The sequence below is a fragment of the Lacerta agilis genome, chromosome 2 (assembly GCF_009819535.1).
Source record: "Lacerta agilis isolate rLacAgi1 chromosome 2, rLacAgi1.pri, whole genome shotgun sequence".
Taxonomy (NCBI): Eukaryota; Metazoa; Chordata; class Lepidosauria; order Squamata; family Lacertidae; genus Lacerta; species Lacerta agilis.
In genome coordinates this window covers 4968476-4985894 of record NC_046313.1, presented here as the reverse complement: position 1 = coordinate 4985894, position 17419 = coordinate 4968476, and the positions used below count along the sequence as shown (strand labels likewise).

Genomic DNA, 17419 nt, shown 5'->3' with positions numbered 1-17419 from the left:
CCTCGTCAGCCAATCCGGGGCGAGTGCCTGCGTGCTGACCTCAGAGCCCAACCAGCAGAAAGACTTTGCACACGTTCAGGGCGGAAGGAGGGAAGCGTCAGAGCGCCAGGCGAGAGGAACTGCGAGCAGCCGGAATCATGGTGGGTGCTTTGTGATAGATTTGTGCGCTGCGGGAGGGGCGGGGGGGGGGAGAGTGGAAATCCAGGCTGTGCGGTTAAGGATCCAGCAAAAGCAAGGGACCTGGATCCGGGGACTGCTGTTTTTCTTCTAAGCCAAGGACCCGCCAGGCTCGGCGGGGAGCCGACAGCAGCAAGTCCAAGTGCGCACCAGAAGTTGGCAAAAGGGGGTCCTTGCAAGCAGAAACGCGCTCTCTCGCGCCTCTTGCACTTACCTGCTGTTGTTCTCTCTCCCCCCCACCCCCAAATAGTAATCGGCTTTTCTCTGATTTCCTTCGCAGTGCGACTTCTCGGAAGATCAGACCGCTGGTAGGTGCCCGCATCTCTTTCTGGGCGCTCCCACTTTGGGAAGCACTTGGGAACCCCGTGGGTGGCGGCGGGCCAGGGCTTAATGTCGAAATCCTAAGGTTTAAACCGTGGGCGCCCTAAATCTGCTTAGGGGCCTGATTTGGGGCTTATGACTCTTTCCCCCCCCACCCCTCTCTCTCCTTCTAGCTGCTCTCTCTCCCTCCTACCCACCTCTTCATCACAACCCCGCAATGGTGAGTTAGTGTGTGGACGAAATCTAGCCCCGTGTTAACTAACACGTTCCCCGGCCTCCTTGCTAATACGCCCTTCCGTGTCTCCCTCCTCCCCCCCCCCGGGGAGTTGTGTATTTAAGCTTTTGTCAAGCTTAGGCCTCTGTGTGTGTGTGTGTGTGTGTTTGTGTCTGAAGCCGGCTGCTCGAATGGAGCCTTTCTCCAAAGTTGTCCCCACCCCGGCCCAACCCTTTTGCATGGGAATCCGTTGGACTTCAGGTCGGCGCCCCCGCCCGCTTCGTGGCTCATGCATGATGCATTTCCTGGTTCGGGCCGCCTGGAAAGGACCCACCCAGGTCCCCTCCCGGCCGTTGCGCGGGGCAAATGCGCTTTTGCGCGCCGGCGGCGAGATCTGGGAAACGCCGGTCGGTGCGCCGGAGAGAACGGGGCGAGGGGGAGCTGGAGGCGCGCGAGTTGACCCGGGCAGCCCGTTCCCGAAGCAGGAGGAGCCGGTCGCGGCTCGGTTAGGGTTGTGCAGAAGCAGGATGTGCGATTGGGCAAGGCGGGTGGAAATGGCTGCTTGCTTTTCCTCCTCTAACGCCGCGCGGTTGGGTGCCCGGCGGGCGTCCAGACTTCAGCCGGGGCGGGATCTTCCCCGCAGGCCGTGCAAGACCCCGCTGCTGCCTCCCCGGTTTGCAGGAGCGGACGAGCGAAAGATGGGCGCCGGGATTCTGTTCTCTTGGTTTCCTTATATGGGCAAGAAACTCATTTTGGAGCAGGCCGGGCTGGGAGCTGCTGCATTGGTTACATTCCAGCCTGGATCCCAGGCGCTGGGAGGCAAATGAGGAGAGGTTCCTATTGGCAAGGGAGTCTTGCAATTCTGAAGATTTTTTGGGGGGGAGCAGCAGCTCTGTGGCTGTAGCTTAGTTCACATCCCTGTTGGAAGCAAGCTGGGAGGCTCCATTAGTGTTAATATCGTTGTGCATTGAGCCCACTGCATTTGGAGAGGAGTTGCCTGAGCCCTAAAGCTTCCTCCCCGCAAAGGGTTGTAGCCGATGCTTGCATGTTTTGTGTGTGTGCATGTTTTGAGACTGAGGCTGGCAAGGGGGTCTGTGGTTTTCCTAATTTTAGACTTACTCTTGAGATTTTTTCGATCCAAGCGGGATACATCTACATGCCGGTTATAGTTTTGAGGGGAGTTTAGTTGCAGCTAATGTTCCATGCGCTTCGTGTTACAAATTGAACTTCCTTTTTTTATTTGTAGAAGTGTTTTATTGACTGCCCTGTGTTTCACCCGAGGTGCTTTGCAACAATGAAATACCGTTTTGGTGCAATAAACTTGAGAACAGTAAAACTTAAACTCAAAACTAATAACAGTTAAAATAATTTAAAATCCATGTCTTCTGTTATTATAGGCTGTGTCACAGTTTATTATTTCTAAGCATTTATAATCTGCTTTCCCTGAATGTTTAATTCTTTAATAAAGAGGTAACCGTATAAAAAAATTACACAAACCATAAGACCAAGTCCAGTAAAAAAAAACCAAGTTAACAGCTCAACCATAAAGCAAAGCAAGCTAAGCTGCAGTGACAACAATTTGATTTCCCAATTTTTGGGATAGGAATTAAGTCACAAGTCAGTTCAGATGCCTTGATGTAATAGGACTCAAATTGCTTTTGTTTAGAATCATAGTCATAGAATTGGGGTGTTGGAAGGGACCACAAGGGTCATCTAGTCCAACCCCCTGCAATTTGGGAATCTTTTTGCCCAACATGGGGTTCAAACCCACAACCCTGAGATAAAGAGTCTCATGCTCTAGTCTAGTGACTGAGGGCTTGTTTGCCTTCTGGCTGCTGTGTATTGCACTGTAGTGCAGTTTCTGTAGAGTCTTCAAGGGCAGCCTTATGTGCTTCATGTAGCAGGAGTCTCATCTGGAGTTGTCTTAAGACGACATGTGCAATCTTGCAGCTTTGGAAAAAGTGTTCCGGAATCAAGAGAGGCTGAAGCTCAGTGTTTGCAAGTAAAAGGCCCTAAGATCACTCCTCGACATCTCCAGTTAATTGGATGCATGTGTGTCTCTCATCACACCATCTCTGCACATATTGGAAAAAAGGAGGGTGGGTGAGCATAAAATGGCACCCCCACAAAGAACGACATTCGTGCCCTTTCCTCCTGCTTTAAAAGCGAACAATCACTTAAATGGCTCCATTTAACTTAAATGTTTGGGGAGAGTGGTTGCCCACCCACAATTGGCAGTGGACCCAAAATAGGAAACTCAAAGGATATAGGAAATGGCCTTACGCTGGGTGAGAATATTGGTCTTTCTAGCTCAGTATTGCCTACACTGGCTGGCAGTGACACTCCAGGGATTCAGGAAGGGGGTTAGGGAGATGCCAGGGTTCGAACTTGGGACTTTCTGTAGGCAGAAGCTGACGCTCCATCCCTGAGCTGCAGCTTTCCCCACCCCCTTCATCTGGGCCCTGATTATCTTTTCTGGTACCTTCTGCCAAGCAGGTTCTCTCTGGGTCACACACTTCCCCTTTGCTAATCCTTGTCTGGTACAAATGATATCCTGCTGCTAGCCTAGGTGGCATTGCCACAGTTGTGTGGGGGGTGGGGGCCCTGGCTGATTCCTTTGCGGAGATGACCCTGGCGCTTCCTGCGAGGCGGGAGGCTTTGAGGTAACAAACACGCAAGCATCTTCAGCTGAACGTCCAGAGCAATTAGCTGCTTTGGAATTTGTGGCTAGGCAAAAGCATCGTTGGAAGCGGACGGGGATAATCTCTCTAAAACAGGTCTTCAATCTGGAAAGGGCAGACAAGGCACTGCAGTATGCGAAAATCTTAATAGCTGATCCCGAGTGGCTCTTGTCTCCTCCTCACCCCCTGAGTTGCTTCCACTTAAGCCTCACTTAGGGACGCTGGTGGCACTCTGGGTTAAACCACAGAGCCTAGGGCTTGCTGATCAGAAGGTCGGCGGTTCGAATCCCCGCAACGGAGGGAGCTCCCGTTGCTCGGTCCCAGCTAGCAGTTCGAAAGCACGTCAAAGTGCAAGTAGATAAATAGGTACCACTCTGGCGGGAAGGTAAACGGCGTTTCCATGTGCTGCTCTGGTTCTCCAGAAGCGGCTTAGTCATGCTGGCCACATGACCCGGAAGCTGTAGGCCGGCTCCCTTGGCCATTAACGTGAGTTGAGCACCGCAACCCCAGAGTCGGACACGACTGGACCTAATGGTCAGGGGTCCCACTTAAGTTGCTACCACTTAAGGCCACCCTTGCATACAACTATATATTAAGTATGGACCTCCCCCCCCCACACAATTAAAATCCTCTGCTGTTAGGGAATCTTGTGGGAACTCACATAAGCAAGCCCCCCTATTTGAATTCCAGAAGCTGTAGCTGCCTCTGGATCCTTCTGTTGCTGCTTCTCCCTTCTCTAGGAGCAAAGTGCTCTTAAAGGTAAAGGTAAAGGGGCCCCTGACCATTAGGTCCAGTCACAAACGACTCTGGGGCTGCGGCGCTCATCTTGCTTTATTGGCCGAGGGAGCCGGCGTACAGCTTCCGGGTCATGTGGCCAGCATGACTAAGCTGCTTCTGGCGAACCAGAGCAGCACACGGAAATGCCGTTTACCTGGAGTGGTACCTGTTTATCTACTTGCACTTTGACGTGCTTTTGAACTGCTAGGTTGGCAGCAGCAGGGACCGAGCAATGGGAACTCACCCCGTTGCAGGGATTCGAACCGCTGACCTTCTGATCGGCAAGCCCAAGAGCCTCGGTGGTTTAGACCACAGTGCCACCCGCGTCCCTAAAGTGCTCTTAGTTCTGTTGTAAAAGGCCCTCTGCCAGAGACGGGTGGCACCCCCCTCTGTCTGCCTCAAGGTATGCTCTGGGGGAACAGGGTGCAGTGGGGTGCTCAAGTGTTTGGGGAGAGTGGTTGCCCACCCACAATTGGCAGTGGACCCAAAATTGGCTCCTGTCCCGCTCTTGAGAGCTGTGCTGGCCTGAGAGAAGCAGCAGCAGCTGTACGGTGGTCTGCAGTGTAAACCAAGGAGTCAGTGGAGATTGGTGTAATATGAGTCAAATAGTTTTGGTTTGTTTGCATTCTGGCGGCTGCATTTTTTGCACCTGTTGTAGTTTCTGTAGTCTTCAAGGACTGCCTCATGCTGTAATGCTGCAGTAGCCTAATTTGGAATGATTTCAAGGTACAGTGGTACCCCGCTAGACGAATGCTTCGCTAGACGAAAAACTCGCTAGACGAAAGCATTCGTCTAGCGGGAGGCTGCCCCGATAGACGAAAAAGTCTATGGGGCTGCCTCGCAAGACGAAAAAATTTCGTCTTTTTTTTTTTCGTTTTGCGGAGCGCGGCTCCCATTGCCACTCCGCAAGACGAAAACTCCACTAGACGAAAATTTTCGCGGGACGAATTATTTTCGTCTAGCGGGGCACCACTGTAGGTGTAAGCTTGCAGCTTTTGAAAAAGTGTTCCACAATTAGGAGAGGCCATAGCTGAGTGCTGAAAGGCCAAGAAACCAGTCCTTGACACCTCCAGTTTATTGGATATGTGTGTGTGTTTGTGTGTGTGTGTGTGTGTATCTCTCCCTCCCTTGGCTTAAAAGTGACAAATCATTCAGGTGGCTCATGAGCTGTCCATATGGCAACTAGACTTCATACAGCTCCAGGAATGTTCTCAAACTTACCCAGCTTTCTTCAACTCTGCACATGGAATTATTAATATTCTGTATGAGATCTTGATAACAGAAGCTTCTAATGGGCACAAATGTAATGAAATAGGAATACAAACAAATTAATGGTTGAGTGTTGTTAACCTTCCTGGCTATTGGATTGGTGACACCAGCATGGCTGTCCAAGGTGGGCAGGGCAGGATCTGATACAGGTGGACTCAACAGGGGCTGCAGATTCCATTTTCTTCTAAAACTGTACTACTTGTACAATGAGCACAGAGCTTTCCAGCGTCTGACCCAAGTGTACTCTAGGCTATGGAAGCTAATTTTCTTAGAGCCAAATAAAATTCGGCCGGATCCAACTGAACAGGAGCCAGCGCATGGACTCTTGCTAGCGCGATGGTGCTTTCTACCTTCCCCTCGTGACCCCCAGTTGACTTGGGGGGACGGGACCCTCAGAATAGCATGTGGAGAGAGAAGAGGAGAGATTGTTCTGCCAGGCAGTTGCACCCCTTGTTGCTACCAAGACTCTCTTCCCCCCCTTCAAATATCCATCTATCTGTCTTTCTGGGGTATATAGCCATTCTCTGATCATTCTTTTCTGTCCTAGTCTTTCTATACAGATCTTGTTACTTTTTAAGGCTCCAGTTTCTTTGTGCCTGAAGAAAGCAGACCCTGCTTGGTGAAGAAACAGGCTGTGCCTTAAATGGAAGATTATCTAGCTGCCCAGTTAATAGGAAGGTTGAATTCTAGGCTCCTGGAAGCAGTGGCGTAGGAAGGGGGCTGCAGCCCACCCCGGGTGTCATCCTGGGGGGGGGGGTGACAATTCGGAGCGCAGGCGGCAGGCAGGGCAGAGTCCGGCTGTGTCCGGTGGCATTCATGCCTAGGGAAGGGGGCATCTTACTGCAGCCTGAAAATATGTGGGTGAATTGTGTGGGTGCAAATAGGCTGTCTTTAAAAAAAGGAGAGGCAACCACAAGGAACGGGAAAATACATATCTCAAGGTTTGTTTTGGGTTTTTTTGCGGGGTGGTGGTGGTGGAGGATATGAAAGGAATATGTGGTTCGGTGTCTTGACCACTCTCTCCCCCCCCCAATTGTTTTGTGTCTTACCTCTTCACCTTCTGTGACTCCCTGCAGAGTTCAAGGAAGCTTTCCAGCTCTTTGACAGAACTGGAGATGGCAAGATCCTGTACAGCCAGTGTGGCGATGTCATGAGAGCCCTGGGCCAGAATCCTACCAATGCGGAAGTCATGAAAGTTCTGGGGAACCCCAAGAGCGATGGTGAGTGGGCCCTTTTACGGGAGCAGTTTTGGGGTTCAAAGGGTCTCCGTGCTCTCCTGAGGGAAAGGTCCCTGATCAGTGTGTGGTTTAAACGGAGACCACTTGGCTTTTATAGTAGAACCTGCAAACCTGGCTGCTAGTTTTTGTTTTGTTTTGTTTTGTTTTTTAAAGAGTTTTCCTAGCAATTGTGTGGACAAAAACCTGCCTGGTCATTTGCCCACAACTCAGAAACAGCTGAGCAAGACTCCCAGTGCAAGAGTGTGGGCCGTTGGTGCCTCAGCTCTTCATTTACTCTTGCCAACAAAATAAGCACAGGTCACAAAATGCAGCTATTTTATCAGGGATCCTGCACCTGGATGAAGTAAGAATATAAGAAGAATCCTGTCGGATTAGTAATAAATCAATTTTAAATACAGATTAAAATACAAATTTAAAAATTCAATATTAAAACTGCAGTCTCATTTTCAAATAGCCCACCAATAAAAGAATGAAGCATAACTATCAAACAGAAACCAACCCAAAGGCCAGGTGGAACAGCTCCGTCTTGCAGGCCCTGCAGAAAGATGCCAAATCCCGCAGGGCCCTGGTCTCTTGTGATAGACTGTTCCACCAAGTCGGTGCCAATACTGAGAAGGCCCTGGCCCTAGTTGAGGCCAACCTAGCATCTTTGTTGCTCGGGACCTCCAAAAGATTATTATTTGAGGACCTTAAGGTCCTACACGCCCATTCTTTTTCAGCATCCAGTACTCCCCCCAGAGAGCCAGTGTGGTGTAGTGGTTAAGAGTGGTAGACTCGTAATCTGGTGAACCGGGTTCGTGTCTCCGCTCCTCCACATGCAGCTGCTGGGTGACCTTGGGCTAGTCACACTTCTCTGAAGTCTCTCAGCCCCACTCACCTCACAGAGTGTTTGTTGTGGGGGAGGAAGGGAAAGGAGAGTGTTAGCCGCTTTGAGACTCCTTCGGGTAGTGAAAAGCAGGATATCAAATCCAAACTCTTCTTCTCCCAGGGGCACCCAAGCAGGCCCTGACCGCAACAGTACTGTTCCCACTTGTGGCTTCCAGCAACTGGAATACAGAAGCAAAGTGCCTCCCCACAGGGGAGACCCATGGCCGTTGGGTGGCTAGGAGCCCTTGACAGCCTTATCCTCCATGAATTTTTCTAATCCCCTCTTCAAGCCACCCAAGTTGGTGGCTGTCACTGCGAACTTGTGGGAACCAGTTTTAGTTTAATGATGTGCTGGGTGAAGCAGTGCTTCTTTTTGACTGCCCTGAATCTTCCGGAATTCAGCTTCATTCGGATGGCCCTGAGTTCTAGTATCATCCGAGAGGGAGGGGAAATGTCCACTTCTCCATCTGCTTTCTCTCACACCATGCATTCGTAATCTTAATGCACCTAATCTGAGCCTTTGAATCTGTTCTGAAGGCCAGAGGCCAACCTAGAAAAGGAGCAAGCGAGAGAGGGAAACGTCTAGATTCCCCACCCAATCCTCTGGGGCCATAATCCATCAATAATCAATAAAATTTATTTGACCGTCAGTACACAATCATCATCCGTACAAAAATTAAAACATCTAAGCTTAACACTAAAACATACAATGAGAAGTAGATTATACATTTAGACCCATGTCAATACTGTCGATTTTAACCTTACAGCATTTAAGGGCCAAAAAAAGAAAAGAAATTTGGCCACCAAGAAAGTTGTGGTACCAGTGAAATTGTTCAACTAAAACAAAACCTGTCTTTCTCTGTCTACTAGGCTAAATTGGCCTAGGATTGGAGCTGTAAGTTTTTGTCTTAAGATCTGCATAAAATGGGCAGGTCAAAAGGATATGTTCAGTTGACTCAACCGCTCCCTGGGCACAGGGACAGGATCTCTGGGCATATGGAACCCCCCCCCCCCTGTATCTTCCCCACAAAACCGCCAATTCCAGAACATTTAACCTAGCGGCTGTGAGGAGTCTGCGGTATTCCACATAGTGGATTTCCGCCAGATAAGGGGCTGGTGAAATCTGGAATATCTGATCCCCCCAAAAAACATCTCAGGTTTCACAAGGGCAATATCCTCTTGTCTAGCAGTGTCCCTCAGTCTTTGAGAGATCACAACTTTAGCTTGGCTGAATGTCATAGACTCGTAATCCATCCGTGACGCCTTGTCTCCCCTCCCCCACTGTGCTCTTTTCACAGAAATGAATGTGAAGACCCTGAGCTTTGAGCAGTTCCTGCCCATGATGCAGACCATTGCCAAGAACAAGGACCAAGGCTGCTTCGAGGATTATGTGGAGGGGCTGAGGGTCTTTGACAAGGAGGGCAACGGGACGGTCATGGGAGCAGAGATACGCCATGTGCTTGTCACCCTAGGTATGGCTGGAGAAGACTGGGTCGCATCCAGGGGGCTTCCTGCCTTGCTTCTAAGCTTGGCAGCTGAGAGAATCCATTCCTGACTTGCTTGGTTCTCCAGACGCTTCTCAAAAGTATACCGTGGTGCCAGATTGGGTGTGAATGCACGATTCCAACTCATAACGCTGAAAGAACCTGAAAAAACACCCGCCTCTCTAATTTATAGGCGTCAATCTTGCAGAATAAAATAGCTGGAATTCTTATACAGTGGTGCCTCGCAAGACGAAATTAATTCGTTCTGCGAGTGCTGTCGTCTAGCGAAAATTTCGTCTTGCAAAGCACCAATGGGGGAAGAGCGGTTTGGAAAAAAAAAATATCGCAAAAAAATTTCGTCTTGCGAGGCAAGCCCATAGGAAAATTCGTCTTGTGAGTCAGCCTTCCGTTAGCGAATGCCTTTCGTCTAGCGAGTTTTTCGTCTAGCGAGGCATTCGTCTAGCGAGGTACCACTGTACTGTAGTCCTATGCATAACTGCTTGGAACTCGAATTGTGTATCTGGATTGCAGTCATCTACTGTGTGCACGTACGCGTACGCATGCACACTGTGGAAGAATTCAGTGCTCCAGAATTCCTGCAGCAAAGCGTCTTATGGCCTTGGCCCAAACCCTTGGATGGGAGATTGCTGCGATCCTCACGTGTGATCAGGATACAAGATACAGCATTGGTTTTTCAAATTAGTGTTCCATTTTAGTTGCTTGCCCCCATTTGTTTCAGAATGGAAGCTCTTGGGTGATTAGCAGCAGATTGCTATTACCACAATCTCCCCCCTCTGTGCCTTGTCTGGGCATTGGGGTGCACCGATCCTTGAGTATTTTTGCTGGGCCCATGCATGCCCTGTCAGAGGGAGAGAGAAGCCCTGATCAAAAGTGAGCTTGTCACTTGACTCCTTTAGTGGGATGAGTGCACAAAGAGGGCTGCCTCTCCCATAGAATAGTGTCTTTCCCCCAGGACCTCTTATGCATGTATCCTGCTGCTTGAGCGTTCCCCATTAATTGCAATACAGTATTAGAAAACGGCTGTGTGTGTTCCAGTGAACACTTACTTGACTTCCCAAACCTGCATTCCATTCCTAGTCTGTACACTAGTTCTGCTTGTCACGCCAGCCAGTAATTCACCCCCTCCCCCACTCACTTGCCCAGATTTCCTCCTTGTGACTATTTAAACCAGGGTGTGTGTTCTGCTTGTTGCTTGTGACGCGTTTTGTGGAGGGCGTTTGCAACCCAGCCCAGACCTCCTCAGATCAACCTACTTTTCCTGCAGGGGAGAAGATGACCGAGGAAGAAGTAGAGATGCTTGTGGCCGGCCATGAAGACAGCAATGGCTGCATTAACTATGAAGGTGAGGGACAGAGGTGTTGGTGACCTCTCGGTTGCTGTGCACTGTTCTCGCGAGGAGGGGGCCCTGCCATCTTCCTCCATGCTACGTAGATGAGGAAGAGCTTAGCGTTGGCGTGACTAGATGGCGCCTGGTCTGGAGCTTCTTTCGGTTAGACATTTTCTCATGTCTAAATGAAGAGAACATCACCTACAGAGCTCTGGTCTAACACTATGCCGTTGGGGAGGCCAGTTGACTTGGGCGTATCTGACATCTGTGCAGGCACTCCTGTCCTTTGATTCATCTAGTGAGCCATTCTCCTTCCTCATTTCTGTATACCCACCCACACCTGCGTATAATTCAGGAGGGTGTTCACGCCTGCCATACTTTCATTCCATTGCTTTGTGTTGTCACGGGGAGCCTGCAGGTAACCTGTTCAATCGGGAAGAGTGATGTGTGCCATTTAGCTTTTTGGGGTGATTTGCTGGTGGGGGGGCGTGGGTGAGTTTCCTTGTCTGCGACAGAGTCCTTTGCAGCAGAGGCTCTCTTGGCTGCATGAACACTTCAGGCGGGTTGTGCAGATAACAACTCACAAAGACTGCAAGGTCTCCTAACGTGGTGCTGTGTCTGTGAGCCTCGAATGGGCTGGGGTGTGTTGTGTGTGTGTTTTATGTCCATGTGTCCAGTTTCGTTTGTTCATTTGTTTGATCAATTTTGATGTTTCTTCCTTTCTACAGCATTTGTGAGACACATCTTATCAGGGTGAATTCGAACGGGGTACGCCTCCTCCAAACCTACCTTATTATATATACCTTATATATTTTTAACAGCCTCCTTTTTTTTTTTCGTTGACCTAAAAAAAAAAAAAAGGAAGATTTTTTTGTTGGCGCTCTTCATTGTTACTTTTCCCCATCCTTCTTGTTCAGCATCTTCCTCTGTTTCTCCCCATCTTCCAGCATGTCTCTGCATGTAGCTGACTCTGTTTATCTAAGCGAGGGTGTCTGGGGAAATGAGGCAGCTCTGATTGGCTAAAGCAAGACTGTGCCTGTGTAACCTCACAGTTGTGGGACAGGGATGCCGGTGGCAGCATGAGGGGCAGCTTAATTGTTGCAGTGGGGAGAGTCACGAACTTGGATCCGTGGGGTTCTCCCCCCCCCCGGTTGTCGAGTACTAGGGCCAGTGTTAGAAACTGGTGAAATTCGAAAAATTAGAATATCGTGGAAAAGTCCATTTATGTAAGCAATTGTTTTCATTAGCTACTGGAGTTTAATATATGAGATAGACTCACGACATGCAAAGCGAGATAGTAGTAGTAATTTTATTACGTCCATTGGCCCATATCCAAACAACAATAACAACAATACATCATGTAACATTTAAGCCGATACAGTTTAAACAGTTTTCCAATTTAAAACCTCTATATATATAGAAAATTTTCAGTTGGATAATACAATTGCAAAGCAAGATATGCCAAGCCTTTGTTTGTTATAATTGTGATGATTATGGCGTACAGCTGATGAAAACCCCAAAGTTGAAATTGTTAATTTGGGGTTCTCATCAGCTGTACGCCATAATCGTCACAATTAAAACAAATAAAGGCTTGACATATCTCGCTTTGCATGTCATGAGTCTTATCTCACATATTAGTTTCACCTTTTAAGTTGAATTATTGAAAGAAACGAACCTTTCCACGATATTTTAATTTTTCAAGTTTCACCTGTATAAGCTAATTGCCAAAAGGCACCTTAAACCTAGGTCCTGGTTGCCACAGTGGAATGTCTAGGCACCATTTTTTGCAGTTAAAATATTTATTATTATTAATAATAATAATAATCTTATTTTCATTGCTATAATGCTTTATTTCTTAAAGAAGAAAGCAGTTTACATTAAAACATCACACAAAACGATCCAGAATAAACTTCAAGCTTCAAGGAAAATATTTCAGATCCTTCGCTGATATTTTGCTTTTCCAATATTTATTTACCTGCTTAATTTATATAGCCGCCCCGTAGAGAAGTACTGTAGGAAGCTAGTGTGGTGTAGTGGTTAGAGTGTTGGACTAGGACCTTGGGAGATCAGGGTTCAAATCCCACCGGGTGACCTTGGAGTCAGTCACAACCTCTTGACCTACCTGACAGGGTCTTTCTAGGGATTGAGTGGGGGGGGGGGATGAACCATGTCCTCCTTGGAGAAAAAGGTGGGGTATAGATGCAGTAAATAAGCTCTTCTGCTTACCTGCTTAAGAAAGCTGGAGGGGCCGGCCAGATGGGGATGTCAGTTGCCAACCTAGCACCCAGAGATCTCCCCATGGTTGAAATTGGACAGATGCCAGTCACAAAATGCCTGGTGCTTGGGGAATTTTGAACACTGACTGGGGCATGCCTTTCTGTTTGGTGTGGAGATCTGGATCCGGTTGGTTGGCCAGATTCTTACCTTCCCTATTTGCTGTGGGCCCTCCCACCTGTCGGTTTGCCTGGTATTATATTTATTTATTTATTAAATTTGTATACTGCTCTTCATCCATAGATCTCAGGGTGGTTCACAAGTGATACCACAGTGAGGGGAAGGGACATGGGTTGCGCTGTAGTCTAAACCACTGAGCCTCTTGGGCTTTGCTGATCAGAAGGTCGGCGGTTTGAATCTGTGCGATGGGTGAACTCCCCTTGCTCTGTCCCACCTCCTGCCAACATAGCAGTCCAAAAGCATGCCGGTGCAAGTAGATAAATAGGTACCACTGTGGCGGGAAAGTAAACGGCATTTCCGTGCGCTCTGGCTTCCATCACAGTGTTCCGTTATGCCAGAAGCGGTTTAGTCCTGCTGGCTACATGACCCAAAAAAGCTGTCTGGACAAACGCCGGCTCCCTCGGCCTGAAGGACCGCCTTTGACTGGACTTAACTCTCCAGGGGTCATTTACCTTTTACCTTCCCTCCCACAGTGAGAGCAGGTGCCCTGTTTTGGTCCGCAGGCGTTTTCAAAGGGCTTTGCACAGGGGCCCAACCTCCTCTTGGCCCAACTGCATCTGGACCTGCCCATAGGTAGGGCTTGTGGACTGAGCACGTAGGTCCTGCTTTGCATACTGTTACAGATGAGACTGGGGACATCATCAGTTTGTGGGCTTGTAATGTGTATTTATGCTCAAAAAGTGGAGCTGGACGGAGGCCTTGGAGACCAGGTTCTGGTCCAGGTGTGGGGAACCTGTTGGCCCACCAGTTGCTGAATTTGGCCATGCTGGCTGAGGCTGATGATTATTGTAGTTCAGCAACATGTGGAAGGCCAGAGGTTCCCTGGTCTGGTCTGTTTCCCTGCTTAACACAGGAGATGCAGAGTTGGCACTTCCCCAAGAGATGTCTGTCCAGCCTTTACATGAATACCTCCAGCAAGGGAGGGTCCCCAGCCACTCTACCCCTGCCTTTGCCCCCTTTTTTGTGTCATAATACCTCTTTGGGGTTCCCTTGCACTTGTGCACTCCCACTTGTTTTCTCTTCAGTAGACGCCCCCAATTCCACCAGACTTCCCTGCCCATTTACCTCTCTTCCTCTTTGGACCCTGGCTCCCGTCCCATGATGAGGCTAGCAAGCAGCCCGATTCTGGGGGTGCTCTTGTTCCTCGCTCCAGATCTGGTGGCTTAGGCTCCTTTCTCTCCCTCTCATGGGGAGAGGACATGCACAAGTGCAATAGCAAGACGTCGCAAATGACGTGGCCCTGGGGTGCTCCGCCAGCTGTCACTTTCGGTGGGTGGGGCATGGCAGGTTGCTTTTGCGAGCTGCTTTTGTACTGGAGCAGAGTAGAATGTGAGCCTGCGTATAAGCCTTCTAGTCGAACTCGTCTTGGGTTTGCTGGTAGTTGGGTCTGGAACCGTGCTTTGGCTGCAGCCCCCGTGTGGGCACCGGCCTGTAGCCTCAATCTGAGAAGAGTCTTGTGGCTTCCAGGCTAGAGCCGATTGTGTTCACAGTACTGCTACAAACCTTTCTCTCCCTCACATGGTGTTGGTTTTATAATAGAAGGTGGTACAGTGGTGCCCTGCTAGATTCGTTCTGCGAATTTTTTCGTCTAGCGGGTTTTTCGTCTAGCGAAGGGGCAATGTAAACCGTGGTTTTCGCTAGACGAAAAAAAATCGGAAATTTTTTTGTCTTGCAAGGCAGCCCCATAGACAAATTCGTCTTGCGGGGTAGCCTTCCGCTAGACGAATGCCTTCATCTAGCGAGTTTTTCGTCTAGCGAGGCATTCGTCTAGCGGGGCACCACTGTATTTTGAGTATTTTCTGAGATAGCAGAGCTACAGGTGAAACTCGAAAAATTAGAATATTGTGGAAAAGTCCGTTTATGTAAGCAATTGTTTTCATTAGCTACTGGAGTTTAATATATGAGATAGACTCACGACATGCAAAGCGAGATATGTCAAGCCTTTGTTTGTTATAATTGGGATGATTATGGCATACAGCTGATGAGAACCCCAAATTAACAATTTCAACTTTGGGGTTCTCATCAGCTGTACGCCATAATCATCACAATTATAACAAATAATGGCTTGACATATCTCTCTTTGCATGTCATGAGTCTATCTCATATATTAGTTTCACCTTTTAAGTTGAATTACTCAAAGAAATGAACCTTTCCACGATATTCTAATTTTTTGAGTTTCACCTGTATATAAGTCTCTGAATGAAGCCTTGTGTCTGAACCTATAGACCCCCTTGTCCTCAAGGGCACACAGCATGAAAAAAACCAAGATCATGATGATAAAACTATAAATCCTTATATTTCAAGTCATCTGGGGGCAAGTATGTTTGTCTGATATTGGTCTAGAGGTGCAGCTTTCCCCCTCAGTTTAAAGGATTTGTCTTTAATTCTGCAAGAATTGAGGTTGCAGGGAGTGCAAAAAGAAGAGTAGACTGAAGCAGGGAGATGTACAGCTGAGCAACAGGGGAGGCCCAGGAAAAAAAACTAACAGCGTGCCACCTTCCCTCACCTTACTCAACAGTGAAGTCTAATCTTGCTTTATTTTTATTTTTTTTAAGCACAAATTGCAGTGGTTTTCCGAGCCTGTACAGAATACATGCAACCTTAAATAGGAAAAAATGCACCTTTCATCAATGTTAAATGCAAATGCAGATTGGGTTCTGTGGGGATCCAGTGCTTCATTTTTGGGGGGGGGCGGCAAAATCTTCCACATAGCTGCTCTCATTGGGTACAGGGTGCATGGCAACCCCTCCAGCTCTTCAGCCCCCATCCTGCCCTCTCTTGGAAGTGTTTCCACTTGAACTGAAGGTTAATTGGACAGTCTTTCTTTAAGGGCCTGTGCTGTGGCTGCCTGCCTGCCTGCCTGCCTGCCCGCCCGCCCCTCTTCTCTGCCTAGGTAGGCTCAGTCGGAAAGCTGAGTCCTTTCTCTGCTGTAGCTGAGTGTCTCTCCAACTTTTTCCACTCTGCAGAAAGCAGAGCATCCTCATAGGTTCAACTCCAGAATTCTGATGCCTGGCAAATAGTTTTAGAAATGGCCGTACTTCCTTCTGCCCGTGTTGCCTTCTTGTTTCCTTGTCTCTAGTTATTTTTCCTGATTAAATTATTTGTTAGAAGTGTCCGTTAACAGATGCGGGACTGGGACTGGGGTGGGTCACAGATAGAGCCCCCAGGACATTGGTGCCGGAGAGGAGGGGGGTGGGACTTCTTGTGTGATCCTCTACTGCTGGCAGGGACTGGCTTTAACCAAAACTGTTGGGAAGGGAGAGGAAACTAGGATGTGCTTGCTGGTTTGTTTGCTAGCCTTTTTCATTTCGTGACCAAAAGCCATCTATGCATCCAAAGAAACTGGACACCAGTTTTAGCGTTTCTGTCAGCTGGTATAATTAGCTTTGTGCTATTCCTCTGTAATTCCAACATACAGTACAGCACGTAGCTCTACAGCAGCTGTCACCAACCTGATGCCTTCCAGATGTTTTGGAGTACAACTCCGATCATCCTGTGATCCTGGGGGGCTGATGGACATTGTAGTCCTAAAGCAGCAGGAGGACACCAAGTTGCCAAAGGCTGCTGTGTAGAGAAAAGACAGGAAAGCTTCTCCTCTAGTGGAAAGATTGTTCATTGCCATTGCTAACCATGAATCCCCATGTTCTGGCAAGTCCCATTTCCCCCAGTAGGTTTAGCCTGGTCCTACGTGTTCTGTTCGTGACTGTGCCTTTCTGACACCAGCTTTATTTTCTCTTCCCAGAGTTGGTGCGGATGGTTCTGAGCGGCTGAAGACCACCTCTAGCTTCTCCCGAGAACCTCTTCCAGTTTATCCTTAAAATGTTTGTGCCTTTTTAATCTGTGTCTGAAACTACTTTTGGTTCCCTCTTTCTCCGGCCTCTTGGTTTAGTCCTTGAGGCAGGGGCTAAGGAAAGGAAGAAAAAAACATTTGTCTGAAGGGGGTGTTCCTGAAGGGCAGGGAAGCAAACTGCTGGCTTGTCTCGCATCACTTTATTTCCAGAAGTGTTCAGCTTATTTCCTCTTGGTTGCTTTAATAAACTGTTCCCAAAAATGTCTTACTAACACTGTGCAGTGTTACTTCTTGAAAACCAAAGTAGCTGCTGGAGTTCAGAGATCTTCAAACAGGGTTTTTCTTGTGATTCTGGTACCTATAATCATCTGAGCCAGTTTGAATTGCGTTGGCAGGAACAGTACCGAAAAATGCTGTTAGTAGCATAGAACTACTGGTAAGTTCTAGCTATAGCTCTATTTGTTGGGACTAAATCATGGGAGACCAGGGTTCAAATCCTGACACTTGGGCCATGAAGCTTACACACACTCTCAGCCTCACCTTCCTTACAGGGTAGTTGTGAGGATAAAATGGGGAGAAAATAATGTCACCTTGAAGGAAAGGTGGGGTGTAAATTAGACAAATCGAGAAGACTGAGTGGTATCCAATGAGGTTTTACTCAGAGTAGACCCTTTGAAATTAATGGACACGGCTGAGTAAATTTGGGTTGCTGTTTCAGGTTCTGCAAAAGTGGTCATAGCATGTTTGTTTATTCTTGCAACGTCTTGTTGCTGCTCAGTAAAACCCAGTAATTTATGGA

At 48.3% G+C, this 17419-nt stretch overlaps 1 protein-coding gene across 3 annotated transcripts; it reads left to right on the top strand.

Annotated features, from left to right (window-relative positions):
• Window positions 1–16892, top strand: LOC117040241 (myosin light polypeptide 6). 3 transcript variants are annotated; one of them, XM_033137905.1, is made up of 7 exons: window positions 1–140; window positions 458–485; window positions 6516–6659; window positions 8843–9016; window positions 10314–10391; window positions 11105–11144; window positions 16573–16892. In XM_033137905.1, exons 1-6 carry the CDS (start codon window positions 138–140, stop codon window positions 11131–11133), a joined length of 456 nt encoding a protein of 151 aa, XP_032993796.1. In that variant the 5' UTR covers window positions 1–137; the 3' UTR covers window positions 11134–11144; window positions 16573–16892. The 3 variants fall into 3 exon arrangements, with proteins under 3 accessions (XP_032993796.1, XP_032993788.1, XP_032993805.1); XM_033137897.1 differs by lacking the exon at window positions 11105–11144 and having other exon boundaries at window positions 7–140; XM_033137914.1 differs by lacking the exons at window positions 1–140; window positions 458–485; window positions 16573–16892 and adding an exon at window positions 695–718 and having other exon boundaries at window positions 11105–11133.
• The last annotated feature ends 527 nt before the right edge of the window (window positions 16893–17419 follow it).

Bases quoted from the DNA above. Each gene is read 5' to 3' on its own strand.
- LOC117040241 (XM_033137905.1), top strand. The intron at 6,660-8,842 runs GTGAGTGGGCCC...CTCTTTTCACAG, and splicing joins GGGGAACCCCAAGAGCGATG to AAATGAATGTGAAGACCCTG. The intron at 10,392-11,104 runs GTGAGGGACAGA...TCCTTTCTACAG, and splicing joins TGGCTGCATTAACTATGAAG to CATTTGTGAGACACATCTTA.